We start from the raw sequence: 27,773 nt of genomic DNA on the forward strand, positions 1-27,773 counted from the left end.
ATTGTCCAGATTCTGCAGTTTTTAGAAATGTCCCACATGTGGCCCTACTGCGCTCGTGGACTAAAACACAAGCCCTAGAAGCAAAGAAGCACCTAGTGCATTTTGAGTCCTCTTTTTTATTAGAATATATTTTAGGCAGCATGCCAGGTTTGAAGAGGTGTTGAGGTGCCAAAACAGTAGGAATCCCCCAATAGTGACCCCATTTTGGAAACTACACCCCTCAAGGAATTCATTTATGGTTGTTGTTACCATTTTGACCGCACAGTTTTTTCACAGCACGTATTTGAATTGGGATGTGAAATGAAAAAAATATCATTTTTTCCAATAAAATGTCATTTGTGATCAAAATTTCTTATTTTCACAGGGAACAAAATATCCCATTTGGTTGCCCAATTTGTCCTTAGTGCAGCAATACCCCATTTGTGGTGATAAACTGCCGTTTGGGCCCATGGGAGGGCTCAGAAGGAAAGGAGCGCTATATGTTTGTTGGAGTCCAGATTTTGCTGGATTGGTTTTCGGGTGCCATGTCGCATTTGCAGAGCCTCAGGGGTATCAAAGCAATGGAAACCCACCAAAAGTGACCCCATTTTGGAAACTACACCCCTCAAGGAATTCATTTATGGGTAATGTGACCATTTAGACCCCATAGTTTCTTCACAGAACTTATTTGAATTGGGCTGTGAATTAAATAAATATATATTTTTTCCAATAATATGTCATTTTAGCTCAAAAATTCTTATTTTCACAAGAAATAAAATACTCCATTTTGTTGCCCAATTTGTCTTGAGTGCGGCAATACCCCATTTGTGGTGATAAACTGCCGTTTGGGCCCATGGGAGGGCTCAGAAGGAAAGGAGCGCTGTGTGTTCTTTGGAGTCCAGATTTTGCTGGATTGGTTTTCGGGTGCCATGTCGCATTTGCAGAGCCCCAGAGCTATCAAAGCAATAGAAACCAATCACAAATGACCCCATTTTGGAAACTACACCCCTCAAGGAATTAATTTATGGGTAATGTGACCATTTAGACCCCATAGTTTCTTCACAGAACTTATTTGAATTGGGCTGGGAATTAAATAAATATATATTTTTTCCAATAATATGTCATTTTAGCTCAAAAATTCTTATTTTCACAAGAAACAAAATACCCCATTCTGTTGCGCAATTTGTTCTGAGGGCCGCAATACCCCATTTGTTGTGATAAGCTGCCGTTTGGGCCCATGGGAGGGCTCAGAAGGAAAGGACCATCATTTGGCCTACTGGGGATTTTCTAGTGCGAAGTCATGTATGCAGAAGCACCTGAGGTACGAGTACAGTTGAAACCCGCAAGAAGTGACCCCGTTTTAAAAACTACACCCTTAAGGCATTCATCTAGAGGTGTAGTGGCCATTTTGACCGGAGACCTACACCCCATAAACTGTAATGTGGGTTCTCCCGGGTATGGCAATACCCTACATGTGGCTGTTATCAGCTGCCTGGGCACACAGTAGGGCTCAGAAGGGAAATACGAGGGGGGATAAGCTGTGCGGAGTGCATCAGGGTAAGTAAAATTGGGGTAAATTATAAACCAAGGGATGTATGATAAATTTTAAAACACTCTTTCATACAGAGCTCTGGTTATTCGGGACACGTGTCACATTGATATATTGTGTCATCCCTTATCGCCCTCTTATAGCAGACTTTGCACCTCTTTTGACTTTTTCCCTTCTTGCCAGTTTGGGGAACTTCCCCTGGAAAGTGTTGCCGCCCTGGTACGATGCGTGTGGCCTCGCCTCCAGAAGTACTGGGTGCCCCCCCTTCTTGGTCCCTAAAGATTAGGTTCTTGATAATCACCTCTTGAAATTCCAGGAAAGTTCCCGTCTGGCCTGCACATCGACTTAGCACGTACGCATTGTACAATGCCATCTGTATGGTGTGCCCGGCCAGCTTCTAATACCACACCGCATGGCGCTGTAGGGCTTCAGGACTTGATCTTACAAGTCCATCCCTCCCATGTACCTATTGTAGTCCAGGATGCAGTCTGGTTTGGGGGTGGCCTTTCCTTCATATATCCTAAACCTGTAGGTATACCCTGATGCACTCTCGCACAGCTTATACATCTTCACGCCTTACCTTGCCCTCTTACCCGGCAGGTACTCGCGGAATTGAACCCTCCCTGTACCAGGGACTCATCAATAGAAATACACTTCTCGGGGGTGTATGCTTGGGAAAACCGGGCACTGGAACGAGCACTGCTTGGTTTTAACGTTACTCTGCGACATGTCAATGGCTGTAAACAAAGAGAAGCTTGTAAATAACTCATGAAAGAATAAAGTAACGTTAAAACCAAGCACACCATTGTTTTTCTTGTGAAATTCTCGATAAGTTTGATGTGTCACATGACCCTCTTCCCATTGAAAAAACTAAAGTTTGATACAAAATGGCCAACTTCAAAATGGCCGCCATGGTCAACACTAAGCTTGAAAAGTTTCCCCCCTCCCATATACTAATGTGCCACAAACAGGAAGTTAATATCATCAACCATTCCCATTTTATTTAGGTGTATCCATATAAATGGCCCACCCTGTATATATATATATATATCTATATATATATTTATTTGTGCAGCATAGGGACCCACCTTATGGAGGTTGCCTTGTCGTGGCGGGTGGGCTCACACAATTTCATAAAAATGTGCACTAAGAACCTCACTATTGTATATATATATATACCAGCAAAGAAAGGCTGATAGATAGATAGATATTTGTATCAAAAGAATTAGTATAACTTGTAATTTATTAATTTAAACCTCTGCTCATTCTAGGTTTAGGAGTCCAGTGGGCGTCCTACAAAGTGATTGACAGTCTTCCCTGTATGAGTGTAAATACAGAGATAGCTGTTAATCAGTGATTAGGACCACCCACTGCACTCCTAAGCCTCGAATAAGCAGAAGTTTAAATTAATAAATGACAAGTTATCCTAAATTTCCACTGTTTAGGATCCGCATTTCTTGGCCAGAGTGTCCTGACCTGCATTACACAGACAACCTGTTAATGTGCATGGGCACTGAGTAATGCTTAATTGCCCCAGTGGTGACACTTCCTTCCAGGTATCTCCATAGATTACAGCAGATCACTGGGGTCTCAGCACTTTGCGACCTGTTTATTGTCAAGGGACCCTTCTTACAAGTTGGGAATGTCCAAAGAGGAGAACTCCTTTAGTATAAATATCTTGCACATAAATAGAATTTTAATAGAATGATTTTTCTCTGAATTTCTTATAAATCAATTGGATAATTTGGTGTTATAGCCGCTTTGTTTTTGGAATCTTTCCCTATACTGATAATAGTACCGGGGACTATTGTGATCATCTGGGACATCATGGGGTATTATGAGGCTTCTGGCTATTTGCATTATATGAACATTGTGATAAAGATAAACATATAACTGTGGGTTTTCCTTGAGAAGATCCTTGTTACTTGTCTGCTCCTTATTATAGATATTAAGAATCTTCATTTATGAGCCCTAAAATCCTCTTGAGTCTGAGAAACAAAAAGTAAAAATGAATAAAAAATATTAGTAACACTTACCATGACATTTCTCATACTTAGGACTCATGCACATGGGCGTTCTGTATTATGGTTCTGATTTGCACGCTGCTGTAAAAGATCTTCTATAGAGCATGGGGCCTCTATTGTACCTCCCTTTTATATGGAGGTATACAGAGAATTTATCTGAAGGTTGTGCGGAGGTATAAGAAAGCATTGCTTCTAGGGGAGACTGTCTCCGTACATACAGCAGCACACATATACTGTATGGCCACGTACTAAGGAATGTACAGCCTCTGTGTGCTGCAGTACAAGCTCCGTGCACAGGGCTCTGCTGTGTATCTGGGCCCTCAATCCTGTCCTTCCAGAATTCAATAAAATTATATTTTTTCTCTTTCAGTATTTACCTGGGGCATTGGTTTTGGAAAAGCAGTGGCTGGGGCTTTGGCAGCTTTGTCTGGCTGGAATATAGTATAAATCTTCCTATCTACAATAATGAACTATACTCATATTGGGTCAAGGTCACTTATGAATACCTCCTTATAAGAGATCGTGTAGACGACCTACAGAATAGACTTTCAATATCTGCAGATGATATTTATCCAGGGCATTTACAGGGAATTTTGTTAATTTGCTTCATTTAAGAAACTTAGATGTATCCTTTTTTCTCTACTGTTCACCGACTTTGAATTTATAATATCTTGTTGTTCGCTGGTTATTATAATTCCATGACATAGTTTCGTTACCTATATATGGTATAGCTAATGTTGGTTGTTATCTTTACTAATTATTTCCTAAGATTATGCTGGGGGGAGTCCCAGGAGTGTGAGCCTCTATTACTATAACCGAGGCCTGACACCCCCCAAGAATGGTAATTTTTTTTTGAAAATTACTCTGATATGGAAAGAGGAGATCCCTCTGTTTCCTACCAGTGGCATAAAACAATATTCTTTCCTTTTTTTTCTTCCCTACTTTCTAGTATTGCCCTTTCCTATCCCCATTAAATTTCCCTACACATTGTACCGCAATAGTACCATGCTGACTATACAAAATTTAGCCTCTACATCTTTCCATTTAGATTATGGTTGAACTGAATATCGCTACGTATAATGTAAAAGTTATCAATATCCCTCATAAGAGACTACAAATTCTCCAATTTCTAGAAAAAAGGAAAACAGATGTTATATTCTTCCAAGAAACCCACTTCAAAAAATCCTACACCCCCCTTACAAAAAACAAAACCTTCACTCAATGGTTTAACTCATCATCTCCTCTTAAGATAAATAAAGGAGTCTCCATAGTTATTAACAAAAAACCTCAATTTAAGCTAAAAGAAACCAAGATAGACTCAGAGAAAAGATTCGTATTTATCAAGGGCATTATCTTCGATAAAATGTTTACTTTCGCAGATATTTACTCACCAAATGTAGGTCAAGTCAAATTCATTAAATCTATACTTGACACCTTAGATTATTTCAAAGAAGGACTGCTAATATTAGGAGGGGATTTCAATGTACCACTACAACCTTCGATAAATACTTCCAACAGCTCTTCGGCGATAACATACAAAAAACTCAAGCTTATCAAAAAATTATTAGCAGAATCACAACTAATTGACGCATGGAGAATAAAATATCCGTCTACTAAGGAGTTCTCCTTTTTCTCACCAGTTCATAAAAATACTCTAGAATCGACTACATACTTGTACCACACACCATGCTACGGTCTGATAACCCACTCAAATCATGCTCGCCATTTCCTCTCATTGGAATGGAACCCTAATGAGAGACGTACATTTAATTGGTAATTTAATGAAAGTCTTTTGAAACATGAAGAAGACAAAGCATATATTTCAGATTGTTTAAAACACTTCTTCAATGAGAACTGCCCCGATGGCCTTTGTAATGCTAACATATGGGAAACCCACAAAGCGGTCATCAGGGGATGTTTGATTGAACTAGGCTCCAGGAAAAAAAGAGAAAAAAATAAAGAGAAGAACGATTTGTTAGTAAAGATCCAAAAACTAGAGCAGATACATAAAAAAACTCTCTGTCTTAAGACTGAAAAATACTTATTTAGATGAGATCGGAACTTAAGGATCTATTGAATCTCAACACGGAAACGTTTCTATATTATGCTAAGTTTAATTCATATATTCATTCTGACAAATGCGGCAAAAAACTTGCCTCCCTGGTTAAAAAACATTACATTACAACCTACATCCCAAAAATAAAGGATTAAGCGAATGCCCTCAAACATACAACAGAAAACATAGCTAAAGTTTTTAACACTTATTATGAAGAACTTTAAACACCAATAAACAATCGTATCAAGATAAGACACAAAAAATAAATAAAGTATTGGATGGAATTGAGCTACCTAAGATTTCTGACCTTCAAAAAACTATACTTAATGCTTCCTTTTTATCCCAGGAAATTGAAGAAATAGTTATGAAAAAGCCCAAAAGGAAGGAGCCCAGGCCCAGATGGATTTTCAGCCACCTACTATAAAGAATTTAAGGACATTCTGACCCCATACCTTACCCATTACCTGAATAATATCATTTCAGCTAATCCATTTCGGAAGGAATCTATGATGGCCCACTTAACCCTGATTCCTAAGGAGGGTAAAGATCCTACAGTTTGTAGCAACTATAGGCCAATATCACTAATAAATAATGACGTCAAAATCTATGCTAAAGTAATCGCAAACAGAATACAGCCATTACTACCGTCACTTATAAATCCCGAACAAGTGGGTTTTATTCCTAATAGAGAAACAAAAGATAATACAATGAGAATACTCAACATTATCCAATATGCCCAAAGACATTATCCCTCTAGCCCTCCTGACGACCAATGCAGAAAAAGCGTTTGATAGGGTAGACTGGCAATTTCTAAATTTAACTCTTATAAAATTTGGCTTCCCAGACTTCATACTAGACAAAATATTGACTCTATATATAAATCCTTCTGCCAAAATCAAGATCAATGGCGAGTTATCCTCATAGTTTGAAATTAGAAATGACACAAGACAAGGTTGCCCTTTATGCCCGTTACTCTTTGCCTAACAATGGAAGTTCTTGCCCAAAAAATTTGCGATAACTCACAAATTAACGGCATATCATGCAATGAAATCGAACATAAAACAGCCACATTTGCAGACGACATGCTCATTATTCTGTCAAATCCTCAAAAGTCGCTCAAGAATATAATTAATGAATTCAAAATCTTTAGTTCAATATCCAATTTCAAAATTAATAATTCAAAATCAGAACTCCTTAATATAAATATCAATACAAAGACTTGGAATTCTTTAGTAAAACTATCCCCCTTTAAAAACAACTCTACCAGTATCAAATATCTGGGAATACAGATAAACCCACATTTTTCAAAACTTTATGACCAAAACTTCAAACCACTATTGGAGAAGATAAAGATCTTAATTCCTGGAATTCGATACAAACATCGTGGTTTGGAAGATCTAATATTATTAAAATGATAATTTTGCCGAGAGTTCTGTACCTCCTCCAAACACTCCCGATTAGTTTGCCAAAATTCTTTTTCACTACGCTCAAGAAAATAACATCTAAATTTATCTGGCAAACTAAAGGTCATAGGGTAGAACATGACACTTTAACGCATTCTAAGAACTCGGGAGGCATAGGGCTACCAGATTTTGAATGTTATGTGTATCCCGGTCGGAAATTATGGTCAGACATTGAACTGTCCATGTTGGATAAAAACTTGGAGAACTATATCTGGACCACCCCATATAATAAATTCCAATATAAATCAGTTGTTAATACCCTGACTTATAACACATTAAGAATCTGGCATAGACTCAATAAAAAATATAATCTCATACCAAAGATTTGTGAGGCCACACCCTTTTCATTCCTCATGCCGAACAGATTCAGATCTCTAAAACAAAGACTAACCAGAGATAAAGGCTTAGTGAAGCTACCGGTTAGACATCTCATTGCAAACAATAATATCATTACAGATCTGAAGTTGATACCTATTCTGGAAGGCTTAAACTTAACCTCTCAGGAAATGGAGATCATACTGGGATCCATCAAACCTTTCCTCCCAGACATTACAGACTTAAATCAGAGGAATCTAATTAATCTTCTAAAATCTCAAAACAGACCAGTCAAAGGCCAAATAGCGAAACTATATAAATATCTTATAGCTCCACAGGCATTCCCATCATACTTATTGAAGTCAAACCAGGAGTGCACGAGGTACAAATCGCAGAGCAGGAGCGTAGTCAGTAAGCCAGGGTGAAAATGAAGCAAGGTCAATAATCATAGCAGGAGCAGCAGAGCCAGGAAACAGAAAAGAATCACAGGCAAAGGAGGAGCAGGAAATGCAGGTATAAATAGACAGAGGGCGGGAGCTAGCTCTGTCTGGCCAGGCTGTGATAGGCTCTCCCACTCCTCAGGCTCCCAGCCTGACTGGTAGAAGATCGTGTCACTCTCTCAGACTTAGGAGCAGGTGCAGACTGATTACCCACTGGCGTCGACACAGAAGCTGTGTCTGGCAGATCCTTTACAGAAAATGACCTGAACACGTCCTTTACGTCAGAACAATCTAAACTGATTCTTAGGAATTCCCACTCGTTCTCAGTCTCTATAAGAACCCAGGAACTCAATTATAAAATCATAACAAGATGGTATAAAACAACGGAATTATTAAATCAAATAGACCGGAATCAATCACCTACATGTTGGAGATGCAATAAAGAAAAAGGTACCATTTTACATATATGGTTTAAATGCTGTGGTATCTCCTACTTTTGGCAAACTATTGAATCAATCTTAAATAAATATATTGGAAAAACTTTCACTCTTACACCAGAACTGGTATTACTCAATCTAGATATTACTCATCAATATATTAACTCTAATTCCACTATACCACAGCTCTTAAACACAGCAAAAACTCTAATAGCTAGACATTGGAAAGATACAAATCCTCCTACAACTCTGGAATGGTTAAAAGAGATCAATCTCATTCAAACCTATGAAAAAAATAAATGGTCTAGGAACCTACAATACGATAAATATATGAGCATCTGGAATGACTGGTCTACATTTTATGGCTCAAAAGACATAGAATCATACTTACTACACACCCAACGAATTAATACCATGTCATTAGAAAATATAGTTCTCATACCGGGCCAACAAGCAGATACCTTCTCGAGACCTTGTGCAAGTATAACTCTATATATTCGTTCTTCAATTACAAAAAATTCTAATTAGTCACCGATTATTTGTATTAGTCAGCTAGTTCTCCTAGGGTGAATATGTTGAACATGACTTGTTAATGTGGTACTAACTCACCCATCCCTATTTCCTTTCTGTACCACCCCCCCCCCCTCCTAAGAACACTTTAATACAAAATAATAAAAAATTTACACAAAAAAAAAGAAATGGAAAATTTGACCTGGACACAGGGGCATCAACTACCCTTCATCATAAAAGGGTTAACAATAAAATAGATTTGTTTCTATAAAGATCATTATTTCTCTATGTGAATTTATTATAACACAAGTTCCCATGACTTGCTCATGAATATAATGAGTCATCATGTGATAAGTTATTCTTAGTAACACACTATGTAAATTGAAACCTGGTAATTATATAAAGACCTTGTGCCCTGGTCTAGAGGTAGTCACCCCGTCTGTGATACAAGAGTAGATGATGGATTCCAGTACACATAAGTTATATCATCTACATGGCTTTGATTCCAGAAAATATCTGGAGGATTACTTTTCAGATAAACCTGACATGGTCTTTCGAGATGACTTTTTGCAATTTTTTATTGATAATCTTAAACAAGTTTTCACAGTGGGTATGTATCCTGATTTTGTTACTCCTAAGATACATTGACGTGTATATTATTCTATGTTTAACTGGTTTCAAATAATTGAAACACTATAAATAAATATATATTGGAGAGAATAGCTTTTTTAGGGGTGTGGGAGATCAGAGGAGGCGACCACACGGCCCCAGTCATCTGGAAATTAACAGGGAGCAGAGTAAAGACCTGGTCATTGAATATGATGACAAAAAGAATTGAGTCTCAGCGTTTAGTAGCGTCACTGTTTTCAACTCTGTAATCTCCATTCCCTTTTGGGGAATGAAGAAAAGACAACTAGAAAATTACAATTGCAGGTGCAATTACTTAACCCTTTAAATGCTATGTAAACCTTTAAAGACGTTTTGTTTTGTTTTATTTTTGTTTTATTTTTTTATAAATCAGTGTATGAGAGTGTTTTGAGCAACTTTTAATGTGTTTTAATGTAAAAATATTTTTACTTTTTGAGATACAGCTGCTTTGTACCCTGTTTACAGAGCAGCTGTATCATTACAAAGTTGCTGAAAATACTCTCATACACTGTTTTATTAAAAATAACTGTTTTCAAAGGTTTCCATTTTCTCTAAGGATTGGCCTATTTTCTTCTTTCAGGACAAAGCTATATGTGTAGTTTTTCCATTGCAATATTCCAAAAGCCATAACTTTGTTTTTTTTCCGGTGATGTAGTCATATGATGGTTTGTGTCTTTGCGGGACGAGTTGTAGTTTTTTTTGGCACCATTTTGAAGCACATATAATTACTCTTTTTTTACTTTGTACATTTTTTTAAGGGGAAATTCTGACATTATTTTTTGCTGTTTTTTTATGATGAATTTACCATACGGTATGAATATCATGTTAACTTTATTCTCTGGGCCAATACAAATACAACTATACCAAATTTATATAGTTTTTATGTTTTAGAACTTATGAACCATAAAAGCAATTATTTATGAAAAATAAATAACCTTTTTGTAGCCAAGTTACGAGAAACTGATTTTTTCAACATAGCTGTATAATGGCTTTTTTTTTTTTTTTTGTGGGAAGAGTTTTTGTTCTTATTGGTACCATTTTGGGGTGCATATCATCTATTGAATACATTTTATTTCATTTTTGGAGAGGAAATTATATAAAAAGGCAAATATGCCATTTTTTTTATGCCATGCGCAGTGCGGGATAATTAATAAGTTTATTTTATTTTATTAGTAATTATGATTGTGCCGGTGCCCTACATGTTTTTTTTATTATTTTTGTTTACTATTTTTAAACAATAAAATCAAATTTTGAATGAAAAAATGGGTTGAATCATTTTTTTATTTTCTTTGCTAAACTTTATTAAACTTAATTTTGCTTTTGCTTTTTGACTGTGTGATTAATTGTATATTACGTTGGAATACTTAGGGGCACCGATGGATTAAAGGATGGGATCAGAGGTTGCTCTGAACCCGACTGTTACAGCAGAAACCCGGCTGTCAATCCCCTCAGAGCTAATGTTGTAGATCACATAGGCAGATCTCCAGTCCCTGCGCGATGACCATGACGTACTTGCATGTCATGGTGCTTTTTGTTAAGGCATTCTTTGACGTACAAGTGTGTCATGGTCGCCTAAGAGGTTAAATCTGCTGTTATTTGACAATTTGCACTATTGTCATTTTCTGACCTCTTACAAATATGTTTTTGTTAAACTAGAACCTAATCTCTAGAATCTACAATTCTATGTTCAATAAAAAAATCTCCATATTTAGAAATAAAATGCACCAACAATCACTTTCTGCTCAGGTTACCACTAATGGCTGTTATGACCAGCGGTTTGTGGACCCACTGTGTTACTCCACTGGTTTGACTTATGGTCACCTCTAAGAGCGTTATTTAAGTAGACTCCCCATTCTTCAACTTCTAACCCTGTACGGGGATATGGATTTTGGTGCGGAAAGACCAGGTCGCTACCTCTTGAGGTGGTCCCAGTGTGAGTACCAGCTGGCCCAGTGGACCAGGATACAATGGTGTAGCACACCGCGAGTACATGCACCGGCAGATGATACCTTGGCAGATGGGTGAGGATTAGAGTTTGTAATAGGCGGGAAGCCTCAGGTTGTTGGACATAGACGAGCAGTAGACAACGGGATGCAGAATAAAAGTGTGTAACTGGATGCAAACTGGCAGTGGATGACAAGACACAGGCTAGTAGCAGATAACAGTACACAAGCTGGTAGCAGATAGCTGGACACAGGCTGGTAGCAGATAGCTCGATACAGGCTGGTAGCGGATAGCTGGATACAGGCTGGTAGTGGATAGTAGGTGCAGACTGGAATCAGGATGCAAACAGGAACCTTTGCAGGACATGACTAGGTTGCACCAAAGTTGCTCAGGCACCAGGTGAACTATGGAGATGCCTTGGATAGTCTAGGAGCAATCAGGGATTGGTTTGTGGAATTTTGCAATGCGCACACGCTGGTCCTTTGAGAGGAGGCCAGAGCGCTCACTAGCGTACTAAGGAATACACAGCCGCGGGCAGGAAGAGAGACACACAGAAGACACCTCAGGCCAAAGCAGGCCAGCAGGACAGGCCACCATCCAGATAGAGTAACGGCAGAAATAATGACAGCTCTGCAGGCTTATTAACCCTTTCCCGGCCCATGACGAAAATGAACATCATGGAGTGGGTGGGTGAAGTTTGCAGCGGGCTCACGCGCTGAGCCCACCCCATATGCTGAAGGTGTCATCTGTGTATCACAGCTGACATGCTGCTTTAACGACCAGGAACAGCGATCGCACTGTTCCTTGCCGTTTAACTAGTTAAATGCCGTGGTAAATAGCGACCGCTGCATTTAAACTGTTAGAAGGAGGGGGTGGTACCCACCGACAGATCAACGGCTCCCCGCAATGCGATCGGGGGGAGCTGATGGTTGTCATTGGAGCCCAGGGCCTAATGAAGGCCCCAGGTGTGCCTTCTGTACACCTCTGCTAATCTAAGCCTCTGGCAGGGCTTAGCAGAAGCCTGTAAAAATAACAATATACTTCAATACATTTGTATTGCAGTGTATTGTACCATCGATCTAATTATTGGTGGTTCAAATCCCCTAGGGGGGCTAATAAAATGTGTAAAAAATATATATATATTTAAAGTAAAAAAAACACCCCTTTTCCCATTTTTCCCCAATCACATTGGTATCACTGCATTCGTAAAAGTCTGAGCTATTACATTATAGTTAGGAATAACAAGGAAAAGAAAACTCCTAGGAGAGGTGCTCCTGTGTCCATGATGTATATCTGGAGGCTTTAATTGGTGAAGACAACTCAGGTAAGATAAAAATTCAATTTTTATTCTTATTAATAAAAACCCCTTGGCATAGGTGTAAAAATAATAAAAGAACTGCAACGTATTTCAACCCTGAACCAGGGTCTTCATCAATGAAGACCCTGGTTCAGGGTTGAAATGCGTTGCAGTTCTTTTGTTATTTTTACCCAAGGGGTTTTATTAATAAGAATAAAAATGGCATTTTTATCTTACCTGAGTTGTCTTCACCAATTGAAGCCTCCAGATATACATCACGGACACAGGAGCGCCTCTCCTAGGAGTTTTCTTTTGATTGTTATTCCTAACTAGATTTACCACTGGCTGAAGTAATCTTCATATGCACATCTGATGTCCAACTCCCGAGGCTTCGCACACTGTGGATTCTTTTGATTGCAGTGGTATTCTGCTTGACGCTTTACAATTGAATTGTGCTGACCATCTTGCACAACCCAAACAGAAGTGTGATTTACCACCTTTTTTTGTTATTTAATCCTATGGATCCTGACTATATTTACCTTAGAGGAGCGCCAATAAACACTACAGCTCCTCCAAACAAAAAATAAGCCCTCACACCGCTCAATCGACAAAAAAAATAAAACAGTTATGGCTCTTAGAATGTTGTGAAACAGAACACTTTTTTTAACAAATAGATTTTTCTTTGCAAAAGTAGTAAAATATATAAAAAAAACGATATAAATTTGGTACCACCGTAATCGTATTGAGCCGCAGAATACGGTTAAGTTGTCGTTTTTACTGCACAGTAAAATCTGTAAAAACGAAACCCAATAAACTATGGAGGAATTTAGGTTTTTTCCAATTGCACCCCACAAACATTTTCTGTCTGTTTCCCAGTACATTATATGTTACTTTAAATGGTACCATTAGAAACTACAACTCCTTCCGCCAAAAAAAATAAGCCCTCACACCACTCTATTGATGGAAAATAAAAAAGTTTTGTCTCTTGGAAGGCGGGGAGTGAAAAACGAAAACGCAAAAACAAAAAATGTCTGGGTCTTTAACCCCTACCCGCACCAGGACGTAACTGTACGTCGTTGCGGGAAGTTACTTCCCGCACGAGGACGTACAGTTACTGAGTTAATCCCAGTGCACACTGTCGGCGACAGTGTGCACCGGGAACCAGGAGGTCAGCTGTCGCCGACAGCTGACACTCCCCTCTTGCCGGCCAGCGGTCCTTTGCCGCTGATTTCGGCGCATTAACCCCTTAAATTCGGCGATCGGGTGCAATCGCCGAATTTTAGGGGTTTCTAACATATCGGCAGACCCCCGTCCGAAATCGCGGGGTCTGCCGATAGTTAGTATGGCAAACGGAAGCCAAACAATGGCTTCCGGGTCTGCCACGGACAGAAGCCCATCAGGACCAACCTTCGGCTGGTCCTGATAGGCTTCCTGTCAGAGTGACAGAAAGTCACTGTGCCGTTCCCGATGCACACTGTCGGCGACAGTGTGCATCGGGAACTTGGAGATCAGCTGTCCCCGACAGCTGACACTCACCAGTGTTGCCGATCAGCGGCTCATCGCCGCTGATTTCCGCAATTAACCCGTTACATGCGGGGCTCGATTGCGATCTCCGCATGTAGCGGGTTTGTAGCGCATCAGCAGCCCCCATGCAATCGTGGGGGCTTCTGATGCTTGTGATGGCACCCGGGGGCCAGACAACGGCCCCCAAGTCTGCCATGTATGTCAGCCTATGAGGATCAGCCTCTGCTGATCCTCGTAGACCAACTGTCAGAGTGACTGTGACGTCACACTGACAGTTGGAATACATTACACTACCTAGGTAGTGTAATGTATTCTAGCAGCGATCAGAGCTGCAGGTCAAAAAAAGAAAGTGTAAAAAGTAATAGAAAAGTTAATAAACAAAAATATAAAGTGTAAAAAGTAAAAAAAAGTTAATAAAAATGTTTTATAAAAGTGTAAAAATAAAAGGTTTTGTTTTCCTATAATAAGTCATTTATTATAGGGAAAAAATGAAAACGTTAAAAAAAAGTACACATATTTGGTATTGCCGCGTTCGTAACGACCCAATCTATGAAACTATAATGTTAATTTTTCCAGACGGTGAACGCCGCAAACAAAATAAACGGAAAACTGTCAGCATCGCTATTTTTTGGTCACCACCCCTCCCAAGATATAGAATAAAAAGTGATCAAAAAGTCGCATTTACCCCAAAATGGTACCAATAAAAACTACAACCCGTCCCGCAAAAAACAAGACCTCCCTCAGCTTTTTTGACGAAAAAATAAAAAAGTTACGGCTCAGAATAGCGTGTCCCAGAAAATAAATTATTTTATAGAAACTTAATTTTATTGTGCAAACGCTGCAAAACGTAAAAAAAACTATACACATATGGTATCGGCGTAATCGTACCGACCGGCAGAATAAATTAAAACGTAATTTATTGCGCACGGTGAACGCTGTAATAAATAAAGAATTTAAAGCGCCAAAATCGCTGTTTTTTGGTCACCCTAGCTCTAAAAAAGATCCTGAGGGGCCAAAATGATCACTATACCACTAGAAAAATTCCTTGAGGGGTGTAGATTCCAAAATGGGGTCACTTTTGGCGGGTTTCCACTGTTTTGGTCCCTCCGGGGCGTTGCAAACCCGACATGGCACTGAAAACCAATCCAGCAAAATCTGCGCTCCAAAATCCAAAAGGCGCTCCCTCCCTTCTGAGCCCTGCTGTGGGTCCAAACATCAGTTTACGACCACATATGGGGTATTGCCGTAATCGGGAGAAATTGCTTTACAAATTTTGGGGTGCTTTTTCTCCTTTATTCCTTGTAAAAATGAAAAAATTCTATGTTTCCACAGAAAAATAGGTGATTTTCATCTTCACAGACTAATTCCACTAAATTCTGCAAAAAAACTGTGGGGTCAAAATTCTAACTATACCCCTAGAAAAATGCCTTGAGGGGTGTAGTTTCCAAAATGGGGTCACTTTGGGGGGGTTTCGGCTGTTTAGGTACCACAAGACCTCCTCAAACCTGACATAGTGCCTAAAATACATTCCTAAAAAAAGGAGGCCCCGAAATCCACTAGCTGCTCCTTTGCTTCTGCGGCCTGTGTTTCAGTCCATTAGGACACTAGGGCCACATGTTGGATATTTCTAAAATCTGCAGAATCTGGGCAATAAATATTGAGCTGCGTTTCCCTGGTAAAACCTTCTGTGTTACAGATTTTTTTTTATTACAAATGAATTTCGGCAAAAAAAATGACATTTGTAAATTTCACCTCTACTTTGCCTTAATTCCTGTGAAACGCCTAAAGGGTTAAAATATTTTCTGAATGTGGTTTTGAATACCTTGAGGGGTACAGTTTTCAAAATGGGGGGATTTATGGGGACTTTCTAATATATAAGGCCCTCAAAGCCACTTCAGAACTGAACTGGTCCCTGAAAAAATGGCCTTTTGAAATTTTATTGAAAATATGAGAAATTGCTGCTAAAGTTCTAAGCCTCGTAACGTCCTAGAAAAATAAAAGTACGTGAAAAAAAATGATGCAAACATAAAGTAGACATATAGGGGATGTTAACTAGTAACTATTTTGTGTGGTATTACTATCTGTTTCACAAGCAAATACATTTAAATTTAGAAAAATGCTAATTTTTGCAAATTTTTGCTAAAATTTGAAGTTTTTCACAAATAAATATTGAATTTATCGACCAAATGTTTTCACTAACATAAAGTACAATATGTCACGAGAAAACAATCTCAGAATCGCTTGGATAGGTAAAAACATTCCGGAGTTATTACCACATAAAGTGACACATGTCAGATTTGAAAAAATAGGCTGTGTCCACAAGGCCAAAACAGGCTGTGTCCTAAAGGGGTTAAAGAGTTAATTTGGAGATTCTCCTCAGGGTCAGGTCCAGTCATGTCACAAGAACTTAATTACTAAGAGGGGGGAAAACGTCAGCTTAGGGTAGATCAAGAAAAAAACTTAGAAATAAAGGTAAGAGGTTAAAGGCACCTATTTAGTATAGCCAGTAAAGGGTCTAGAAATCAGAAACCATAGGTGTCATAAGTGAAACGCTAGAGATGAATATTCAATAACACTGAAGGAACCAACATGTATCTTATAGATCCTTAAAAAGTAGACTTTATTTTTTAAAATATTTTCAATACAATAATGTCAACTCTTAGGATTTCTGAGCCTGCATAATGAGTTTGGTTGAAGATCCGAACCAATAGCTTCCCTTGGTCCACCTTATATGATTTTTGTGTTACCAGGTGGGTCTATCACCCTTTTTTTGTACTGATTGCACTACACAGGAGTGCCCCATGTTTGCTTGGTTTTTTTTCACATGAACAGCTACACCACAGGTTATTGAGGACACGTAGGGTGACCTATAATCCTTACCATCAGTTGAGCACCTCAACTTAAAGAGGCTCTGTCACCAGATTTTGCAGCCCCTATCTGCTATTGCAGCAGATCGGCGCTGCAATGTAGATTACAGTAACGTTTTTATTTTTAAAAAACGAGCATTTTTGGCCAAGTTATGACCATTTTCGTATTTATGCAAATGAGGCTTGCAAAAGTACAACTGGGCGTGTTGAAAAGTAAAAGTACAAGTGGGCGTGTATTATGTGCGTACATCGGGGCGTGTTTAATACTTTTACTAGCTGGGCTTTCTGATGAGAAGTATCATCCACTTCTCTTCAGAACGCCCAGCTTCTGGCAGTGCAGATCTGTGACGTCACTCACAGGTCCTGCATCGTGTCGGCACCAGAGGCTACAGTTGATTCTGCAGCAGCATCAGCATTTGCAGGTAAGTAGCTACATCGACTTACCTGCAAACGCCGATGCTGCTGCAGAATCATCTGTAGCCTCTGGTGCCGACACGACGCAGGACCTGTGAGTGACGACACAGCGTGATCTCTCGAGAACACGCTGTGTCTGCACTGCCAGAAGCTGGGCGTTGTGAAGAGAAGTGGATGATACTTCTATACACAACGCCCAGCTAGTAAAAGTAGTAAACACGCCCCGATGTACGCACATAATACACGCCCAGTTGTACTTTTACTTTTCAACACGCCCAGTTGTACTTTTGCAAGCCTCATTTGCATAAATACGAAAATGGTCATAACTTGGCCAAAAATGCTCGTTTTTTAAAAATAAAAACGTTACTGTAATCTACATTGCAGCGCCGATCTGCTGCAATAGCAGATAGGGGCTGCAAAATCTGGTGACAGAGCCTCTTTAAGATTGTTTCAAAGACATTTGGATGGTTCTCCTTACTGTCCCATGAGCCTCCCTTCTCCTTTTCCATTACTCTAACTAAAGAATTATAACTTTGGTGGGCCTGCTCTTAATATGCTTATGAGAAGTATAAGACTAATACCACCAAATCTATCCCTAGAGAACATTTGAGGATTAGTTTATCTTTTTTACTGATTTTCCGGTTTTGGCAAACCAATGTTTATGTCGTTTGCTAGAAGTGATACAGACATATGTCATTGTTTATCCACAAAATCTATGAAGATTTAACATATTAGATGTTTCAGTGTACGGACGTTATTTCTGCAGGTCATATTAATAGAGACATCTTGATTGACCTCAGTGTTGGCTCGTTTATTCATCATCTATATTCAGCCTCTGAATTTTTCAAAAATATTATAGTGCTGAAGGTGAGTAACAGATGCATCATGGAGCTGAAGAGATGGGTGGATGACCGTACAGGAGCATTTTGTTGGGGCCATACATCAGCACTTCATCAAGAGAAAGAAGAAAACAGGTGACGTATTTGTCCAAATATGAAGTGAAAAACCACTGTCATTGTCGTTACTGCTCCTGATACAATAAATATAAGAAAAGATGGGGCAAGGATCCCGGAAAAAGTTTACTCTGTTAATGCTCAGATGTAATAGTCAAATGTAAAAATTCTATTACTCCCTCAGTTCAATATTCTTATACATAGGGGCAGGGGCGTAGCTAGAGGCTCATGGGCCCCGATGCAAAAATTCTTACTGGGCCCCCCCCCCCCCGCAAACTTCTCATGGCCGACGGTCCGCTTTCAGCTGCATCGCTGGGTCTCCTAAGTGACCCAACAATGCAGCACTAGCAGCCGGGGCGTCACTAAGGCTGGGTTCACACACACTATTTACGGACGTAATTCGGGCGTTTTAGCATTGAATTACGTCCGAAAATGCGGCTCAAAAGCGTCGGCAAACATCTGCCCATTCATTTGAATGGGTCTTACGATGTTCTGTGCCGACGGTCATTTTTTTTTACGCGCCGCTGTCAAAAGGCGGCGCGTAAAAAAGTGCCTGTCACTTCTTCAGACGTAAATGGAGCCGTTTTCCATGGACTCCATGGAAAACCAGCTTCAATTACTTCCGTAATGGACGCAGCGAAAGACGCCTGCACATGCCATTATGGCTGAAATTACGGTGCTGTTTTCTCCTGAAAACAGCACAGTAATTTCAGCCGTAACAGACGCTGCCGTGTGAACATACCCTCAGGGCTTAAAATGTCCGGGAAATAGCCCCAATACATATGTGTCCGCCCCAAAAAAAAGTGTGTATATGAGACAGCATAGCATATCTATAGCACTACGACCCTATAAACTATGGATAGGATTAGATACATTGGCTCAGCAGACAGTATCACACATGATAGGATTAGATACAGTGGCTCAGTAGGCAGTATCACACATGATAGGATTAGATACACAGCTCAGCAGACAGTATCACACATGATAGGATTAGATACAGTGGCCCAGCAGACAGTATCACACATGATAGGATTAGATACAGTGGCTCAGCAGACAGTATCACACATGATAGGATTAGATACAGTGGCTCAGGAGACAGTATCACACATGATAGGATTAGATACAGTGGCTCAGCAGACAGTATCACACATGATAGGATTAGATACAGTGGCTCAGCAGACAGTATCACACATGATAGGATTAGATACAGTGGCTCAGCAGACAGTATCACACATGATAGGATTAGATACAGTGGCTCTGCAGACAGTATCACACATGATAGGATTAGATACAGTGGCTCAGCGGACAGTATCACACATGATAGGATTAGATACAGTGGCTCAGTAGGCAGTATCACAAATGATAGGATTAGATACACAGCTCAGCAGACAGTATCACATGATAGGATTAGATACAGTGGCCCAGCAGACAGTACCACACATAATAGGATTAGATACAGTGGCTCAGCAGACAGTATCACACATGATAGGATTAGATACAGTGGCTCAGCAGACAGTACCACACATGATAGGATTAGATACAGTGGCTCAGCAGACAGTATCACACATGATAGGATTAGATACAGTGGCTCAGCAGACAGTATCACACATGATAGGATTAGATACAGTGGCTCAGCAGACAGTATCACACATGATAGGATTAGATACAGGGCCCAGCAGACAGTATCATACATAATTGGATTAGATACACAGCTCAGCAGACTGTATCACACATGATAGGATTAGATACAGGGCCCAGCTCGCTGACATTGCGGCTCCAGCGCTGGACCCAGGATAGGTAAGAATAATAATTTTGCTTCTTTATGTGTTACTGATTATTTTTGTGTTTGTGTTTTTTTTACAGGTTCGGTTGTTGGACTTCGGATACGAGGACTTCAATGACGGCGTTTTTTTTATTCTCAATAAAATGGTTAATGAGGGTTGTGTTTTTTTATTTCAATGAAATATTTTTTCTGTGTGCTTGTATCTTTTTAAACTTTATTATCACCGCCTTAGTAATGGCCGCTGGCTGATTGACAACCTCCATTACTAAGGCGAGGCTTAATGTTAGCCGGTGCAGAGGCTACACTAACCCCCATTATTACCCCGGTACCCACCGCCACCAGGAGTACTGGGAAGAGCCGGGTACGAAGCAGTACCCGACCATCTGTAGTGACGGGCAGGCACCGGGGTGGCCGCAGGCTGGTAGTATTAGGCTGGGGAAGGCCAAAAACAGTGGCCCCTACCACCCTTGTAATGCTGCCTGCTGCTGCTGTGTTGTATCTGGCTGGTTCTGAAAATTGGGGGGGACCTGACATCGTTCTTTCCAATTATGTTATCTTTTTTTAAATGACGTCGGGTCCCCCCCATTTTCATAACCAGCCAGATACAATAAAGCAGCAGGCAGCATTACCAGGATGGGAAGGGCCACTGTTTTTGGCCTTTCCCCTCCTGATAATACCAGCCTGCGGCCACCCCAGTGGCCAACCATCACTACAGATCGTCAGGTACTGGATCGTACCCAGCCCTTCCCAGCACCCCTGGTGGCGGTGGGTACCGGGGTAATAAAGGGGGTTAGTGTTAGCCTCTGCATCCGCTAACACTAAGTCCCGCCTTAGCAATGGACGCTGTCAATCAGCCGGCGGCCATTACTAAGGCGGTAGTAATATAGTTTAAAAAAAAAAACACAAAGACATAGAAAAAATATTTTATTGAAATAAAAAAAAACCCACACAGCCCTCATTAACCATTTTATTGATAATAACAAAAAAGCCGTAGTCTGAAGTAGTCCTGGAATCCGCCGTAGTCCAACGACCGAACCTGTAAGAAAACACACACAAAATGATTAGTAACACATGTGTAAGGGTATGTGCACACACACTAATTACGTCCGTAATTGACGGACGTATTTCGGCCACAAGTACCGGACCGAACTCAGTGCAGGGAGCCGGGCTCCTAGCATCATAGTTATGTACGACGCTAGGAGTCCCTGCCTCGCTGCCGGACAACTGTCCCGTACTGAAAACATGATTACAGTACGGGACAGTTGTCCTGCAGCGAGGCAGGGACTCCTAGCGTCGTACATAAGTATGATGCTAGGAGCCCGGCTCCCTGCACTGTGTTCGGTCCGGTACTTGCGGCCGAAATACGTCCGTCAATTACGGACGTAATTAGTGTCTGTGCACATACCCTAAGGCTTAGATACAGGGCCCATGTGTGATACTGTCTGTGGGACCCTGTATCTAAGCCTACCACAAGGTAGGCTTAGATACAGGGTCCAGCAGACAGTAATCTTATACAGTATAAGATTACTGTGTGCTGGGGCCCTGTATCTAAACCTACAGTGTGGTAGGATTAGATACAGGGCCCAGCAGACAGGATCACGCATGGGCCATGTATCTAAGCCTACCATGTGATTGGCTTAGATACAGGGCCCAGCAGACAGCATCACACAATCTGTGATCCTGTCTCATGGGCCCCCTAAGCCTGCTACATCGTAGGCTTAGGGGTTGTGCAGTCCCTAAACATTGATGGCCTATCCACAGGATAGGCCATCAATAGCTGATGTGTCGCCCGGGACCCGCAAATCAGCTGTTTTGAAGGGGCCGCAGCACTCGTACGAGAGCTGCTTCCCCTTCATTTCACTACTCGCTCACACTGTGAATCGCCGACACCGATTCACAGTGTGACCGGAATGAAGTGACAGGAATGAAGGGGAGCAGCTCTCGTACGAGTGCTGCGGCCCCTTCAAAACAGCTGATTGGCGGGTCCCGGGAGTCGGACCCCGCCAGTCAGGGCTAACCTTACCTTCCTCTTCGGCCGCGGCGGGAGTTCTGTAGTCTCGATGCTGTGCGCGGCGGCATAGCGCTGTGACGTCATGCGCTGCGCACAGCGCCTGACGTCAGGACCTCCGCTGCGATCCGGAACCAGGAAGGTAAGTAAAGTATGTTACTATAGTAACAGGGGCCCGCGGCCCGAGTTACTATAGTAACTTTTTAATGATGTGGTGCGGGGGGCCGTGGGCCCCCCTGGCTTCGGGGCCCGGTCGCAATTGCGACCGCTGCGACCCCTATAGCTACGCCAGTGCATAGGGGGCGTTATTATACAAAGTAATGCTGGATAGGCACATAAGGAGTATAAGCCTGACACTTGGTGCAACACTCTTGGATGATTCAAGCGTTACCTCTAGTTTAGCAAGTCAATAGTCCAGTGCTAAGTCCTGAGCCACCATGTTGATGTTGACCGTGGGACAATCACTTTCCTTGTCTTTTCTATTTTCCAGTGATCAGTTTGAGGACAATGAAGGAAAAGTGAGATCAGCTATTCAACATGTTGTGAAATGCGACCTGGAGAAAGAGAATATTACAGAGCCGCTGGTCTTACCACCAGCCGATTGTGTCATCAGTGTTTGGGGTCTGGATAATGCCAGCAAAGATCAAGATGATTACATCAGATATCTGAGGAAGATCTCTGGGTTGCTAAAACCTGGAGGACAACTCATATTAATTGGGGCTTTAGATACAACATATTATACAGTCGGGAAAGACAAGTTCCATGTTTTCACATATAATGAGGATTTTGTCAGGAAAGCTCTAGTTGGAGTAGGTTTTATCATTGATGTTTGTAAGGTCAAGGAGAGAACGGCTGTCAGTGACATTACTGACTATAAGGCCATCATATTCATTGCAGCTCACAAGGGGAATTAGGGTGAAACTTACAAAGTCTGCATGTCATTACTTCATATGTTAAGCTTAAATAAACATATAATAATAAAAAATAAGCTTCCTTAGGAGAGTATAAACCGACCCTGGGCATCTGGGACATCGTAGGAGTCTGAAGTCTTGGGATCAGTTGCTTTGTTGTTCTGTTCCTGCTTAATATGAATAGTGGAATAAAGTAAAGCATATAGCATTAAATTGTGTACTTTACTTGGGTGGGGGCACAAATCTGCTTCATAGGCTTTACAAACCTTCATTTAGGAGTAGAAATTTATACGTTTTTCGTTTTTTGAACACATATTTTATTCCTTTTTCACATTTCCATTTATGAAAATCAATAAGGTCAAAAATTTGACTCCCCCTCTTTTGTGTCTCAGGCCTTGTCTTCTCCCATCATCAAACACAAAGATAGCTGGGAGAAATTTAGTCAATCAAATCACGTAATTCACAAGGTCCTATATGTATGTAGACGTTCCATCATATCATGTCTATTTTCTTCAGAGATCATATTCGGTATAAGGCTCCCAACTGACTAACAAGCAATATCACATGCATGTATGGATTACTAGCGGGTCCTTCGTCTTCTTCATTCCTACAGATAAATGTAATGTTAGATATAATCCCCACCCAATGAATCACTTAGGGAAAAAATAATTAGTAGGAGGCATCCATCATTCTCTACTATTTCACTGTGGAATAAAAGATTAACGTTAAATCGTAAAGAAACCTATTTTCAAAGCCAAAATGTGTCCACAATGCAAAAATTCAAAAAATGAGTTCATTAAACACCAAGTGGATTTTCTTTAAGTATAACCAAAGGATCTCCATCTCAATTTAATCTTACTAAAATTTCTAACATACTTAAAGCGCACCTGGCGTTTCATTTGACTTTTCAGGATAAGCTGCCATGTGTGTGTACATGAGGAGTAGCATTATTTCTGGCCATTTTGCAATTTTTAGCAGTTTTTCCCTTTGCATGCTAGTTTGTTGAAATGACAGTGCCCATTTAACCATATGTCCTATAACAATACAAATAAATAGTTCAGCCTTTAAACAATCCCAACTAGAGATGAGCAAAATTATTCTGCACAAATTGAATTTGATTTGAATTTCCCTGACATCCTAACTAGAAATTGAAGGACTAAACTTAATGTAATGGAACAGGATAAGGAAGATAAGGAATCCCTATTTAAACATAAAACGAAAAAACAAATTTTTGGTTTCTACTAATTCTTCTGTGAGTGGAAATATCTCTAATTTCATAAGAGAACATCGGTCAATCTTAAAGAGGCATTTCCCCAGATAATTGAATTCTAAGTGCCACCGATAATGTCCTAAAGGAAATCTAGAAATTTGAGCAATAGGTTGTTCCATGCGGACCTGGGACCTAATAAGTGCTAGGAAAGGGTCATATCCCTGCGTAAGTTTCTTTAACTGCAATAGTAAGCTAAAGGAGAACACATTCTAGAACAGGCAAGGTGAACCATATCAAACACTATTTTTCCTGATCCCAAATGATAAAATGTGTGCTGCATGCCATTGCACACCACATTATGCCACACTACACCACACCATGCTGGTTCTCCCGCCATCTAGGCCAGGATGCTTGCTATGGAGACCAGCATATATTCTATAATTTGGAATCCCAAAAAGCAGCGGTATGGAGGACCTATTTGGACGCTAACCAGATAAGCCTTAAGTGATATTAAAGGTATATGGAAGTGACCAGAGAAATATCCCCGCTATTTCCTCCAAAAAGAAAAGAGGAAAAAGAACCTGGCTATATTTTGCTTTGAGACGCGGCACTGAAGACACCTGAGCATTCGAATGAGTATACTTTATAAAGTCACTATCCTCTCTCCGGAGTAATAACTGCATATCATTTATCTGGAGGCAATGTCTGTACATATACATATTTTTCTTTCTCAACAATTCTTACTTTTTGGTCAGATAATCATATTGCTCAAGCCCGGCATCTTACATCTAACCTGAAGGCTATACAATCACAGGTTCTTTGGATATTGAATGGAAAGAATGGATATGTGTATATATTTTTGTGCAACAGAATAATACCGTACTTTTGTGTAGAATTAGTATTAGTATTACAATTAGGACCTGGGGCTGTCGTTTTCTTCTCCTGTTAAGTCCTGGGTGTAACATGAGCCTCTGAAAATGACAATATACTGCAATATACGAGTATTGCAGTATATTGTACCAGCGATCAAGTAATCAATGGTTCAAGTCCCCTAGGGGAACTAATAAAATTTGTAAAAAAAAAAGTTTAATCACGTTTTTAGTAGTGTAAAAATAAAATAATTATAATAAAAGAAAAACAAGAACCTTTTTCCATTTTTCATCTAAAGTAAAAACTAAAAAAAAATCAGCACAATTAGTATTGACGCGTTCGTAAAAGTCTGAAATATTATAATATACCATTATTTAACCTACACAGTGAACGGCATAAAATATAAAAAACTTAAACGCCAGAATCACTGTTTTTTTGGTCACTTCATATCCCACAAAAAATTAACTAAAAAGTGATCAAAATATCTCATGTAGCCCAAAATGGTACCAATAGAAACTACAGCTTTCACCCCAAATAAACTAAGCCCTCAAATCACTCAATTGACAGAAAAATTAAAAAGTTATGGCTCTCAGAATGTGGCGACAAAACACAAATTTTATTTTAACAATTAGTTTCTTCCTTGTAAAAGTAGTAAAACATTAAAAAAACAATATCAATTTGCTATCGCCGTAATCAAATTGATCGGTAGAATAAAGATAACATGCCATTTTTACTGTGCAGTGAAAGCCGTAAAAATGAAACTTTTTAAAAGATTGAGGAATCACAGTTTTTTTCCAATTCCACCCCACAAAGATTTTTTTTACAGGTTTTCAATATTATCATATGGTACAATAAATTGTGCCGTGAAAAACTATAACTCATCCCTTAAAAAAAAAAACCCACATATGGCTATATCAATGGAAAAATTACCAAAAAACAAAAATTCTGGTATAGTTTTCTTCATTTTGTTTTTTTACGCTGTTCACCGCATTTGAATAAATAACATAATATTTTCATAGCTCAGGCCGTTTTGGTTTCGGTGATACCAAATATGTATGGTTTATTCTATTTTTCAATAATTAAGGACTTGATAAGGGAAAAAGGGCGATAGTATTTTATTACTTGAAACTTTTATCATATGTTTTAAAACTTTTTTTTCCCTTTTTTTTTACACTTTTTATACTTTTTTTGACACTTTTTTCAAGTCCCACTAGGGGACTTTAATGTCCAACTGTCTGTTTATTTTTTGTATGAGAGTGTTTTGAGCAACTTTTAATCTATTTTTAGTAAAAATAATTTTTACTTTTTGAGATATAGCTGCTTTGTATCCTGTATACAGAGCAGCTGTATCATTACAATGTTGCTGAAAACACTCTTATACACTGGTTTATTTTTAAAAAAAATTGTTTTCAAAGGTTTCCATTGCCTTTAAGGATTGGCCTATTTTCTTCTTTCAGGACAAAGCTATATGTGTAGTTTTTACATTGCTATTTTCCAAAAGCAATAACTTAGGTTTTTTTACGGGGACATAGTCATATCATGGCTTGTGTCTTTGCGGGACGAGTTGTAGTTTTTATTAGCACCATTTTGAAGCACATATAATGAGTTTTTCTTTGTTCCTTCTTTGCAGTTTTTTTATGATGATATTACCATACGATATAAATATTATGTTAAATTTATTCTCTGGGTCAATACAAATACAACTATACGACATTTATATTGTTTTTTTTATGTTTTAGAACTTTTGAACCATAAAAGCAATTATTTATGAAAAATAAATAACCTCTTTGTAGCCAAGTTACGAGAATCAGAATTTTTTCAACTTAACTGTATGTTGGCTTGTTTTTTTGTCCGTAGAGTTTTTGTTTTTATTAGTACTATTTTGGAGTGCATATCATCTATTGAATACATTTTATTTTAGTTTTGGAAAGGAAATGCGGTAAAAAGGCAAATATGCCATTGTTTTTTTTTATGCCATGCGAAGTGCAGGATAATCAATATTTTAATTTTATTTTATTAGTCATTATGATTGTGCCGGTGCCCTACATGTTTTTTTTATTATTGTTTACTATTTATAAACAATAAAACCAAATATTTAATGAAGAAAATGGGTTTATTCAATTTTTTATAAACTCATCTTTTGCTTTTTGATCGTGTATAATACTTTGGAATACTTAGGGGCACCGATGGGTTAAAGGATGGGATCAGACTGAAATCGACTGTTAAAGTCAATCACTGCAGAGCTAATGCTGTAGAACACATGGGCAGAGCTCCAGTCCCTGCGCGATGACCATGACGTACTTGCATGTCATGGTGCTTTTTGTTAAGGCATTCTTTGACGTACAAGTGTGTCATGGTCGCATAAGAGGTTAAATCTGCTGTTATTTGACAATTTGCACTATTGTCATTTTCTTACCTCTTACAAATATGTTTTTGATCAACTAGAACCTAATCTCTAGAATCTACAATTCTATGCTCAATTAAAAAAATCTCCATATTTAGATATAAAATGCACCAACAATCACTTTCTGCTCAGGTTACCACTAATGGCTGTTATGACCAGTGGGTTGT

General features: G+C 39.5%; 1 protein-coding gene across 1 annotated transcript; it reads left to right on the top strand.

Annotated features, from left to right (window-relative positions):
• The first annotated feature begins 9,232 nt into the window (after nucleotides 1-9,232).
• LOC142662508 (nicotinamide N-methyltransferase-like) lies at nucleotides 9,233-23,125 on the top strand. The gene is made up of 3 exons (XM_075840717.1): nucleotides 9,233-9,383; nucleotides 18,234-18,441; nucleotides 22,702-23,125. The coding sequence occupies exons 1-3, from the start codon at nucleotides 9,233-9,235 to the stop codon at nucleotides 23,123-23,125; spliced, it is 783 nt and encodes a 260-aa protein (XP_075696832.1).
• The last annotated feature ends 4,648 nt before the right edge of the window (nucleotides 23,126-27,773 follow it).

This window comes from Rhinoderma darwinii, chromosome 10 (assembly GCF_050947455.1).
Source record: "Rhinoderma darwinii isolate aRhiDar2 chromosome 10, aRhiDar2.hap1, whole genome shotgun sequence".
Classification (NCBI taxonomy): domain Eukaryota; kingdom Metazoa; phylum Chordata; class Amphibia; order Anura; family Rhinodermatidae; genus Rhinoderma; species Rhinoderma darwinii.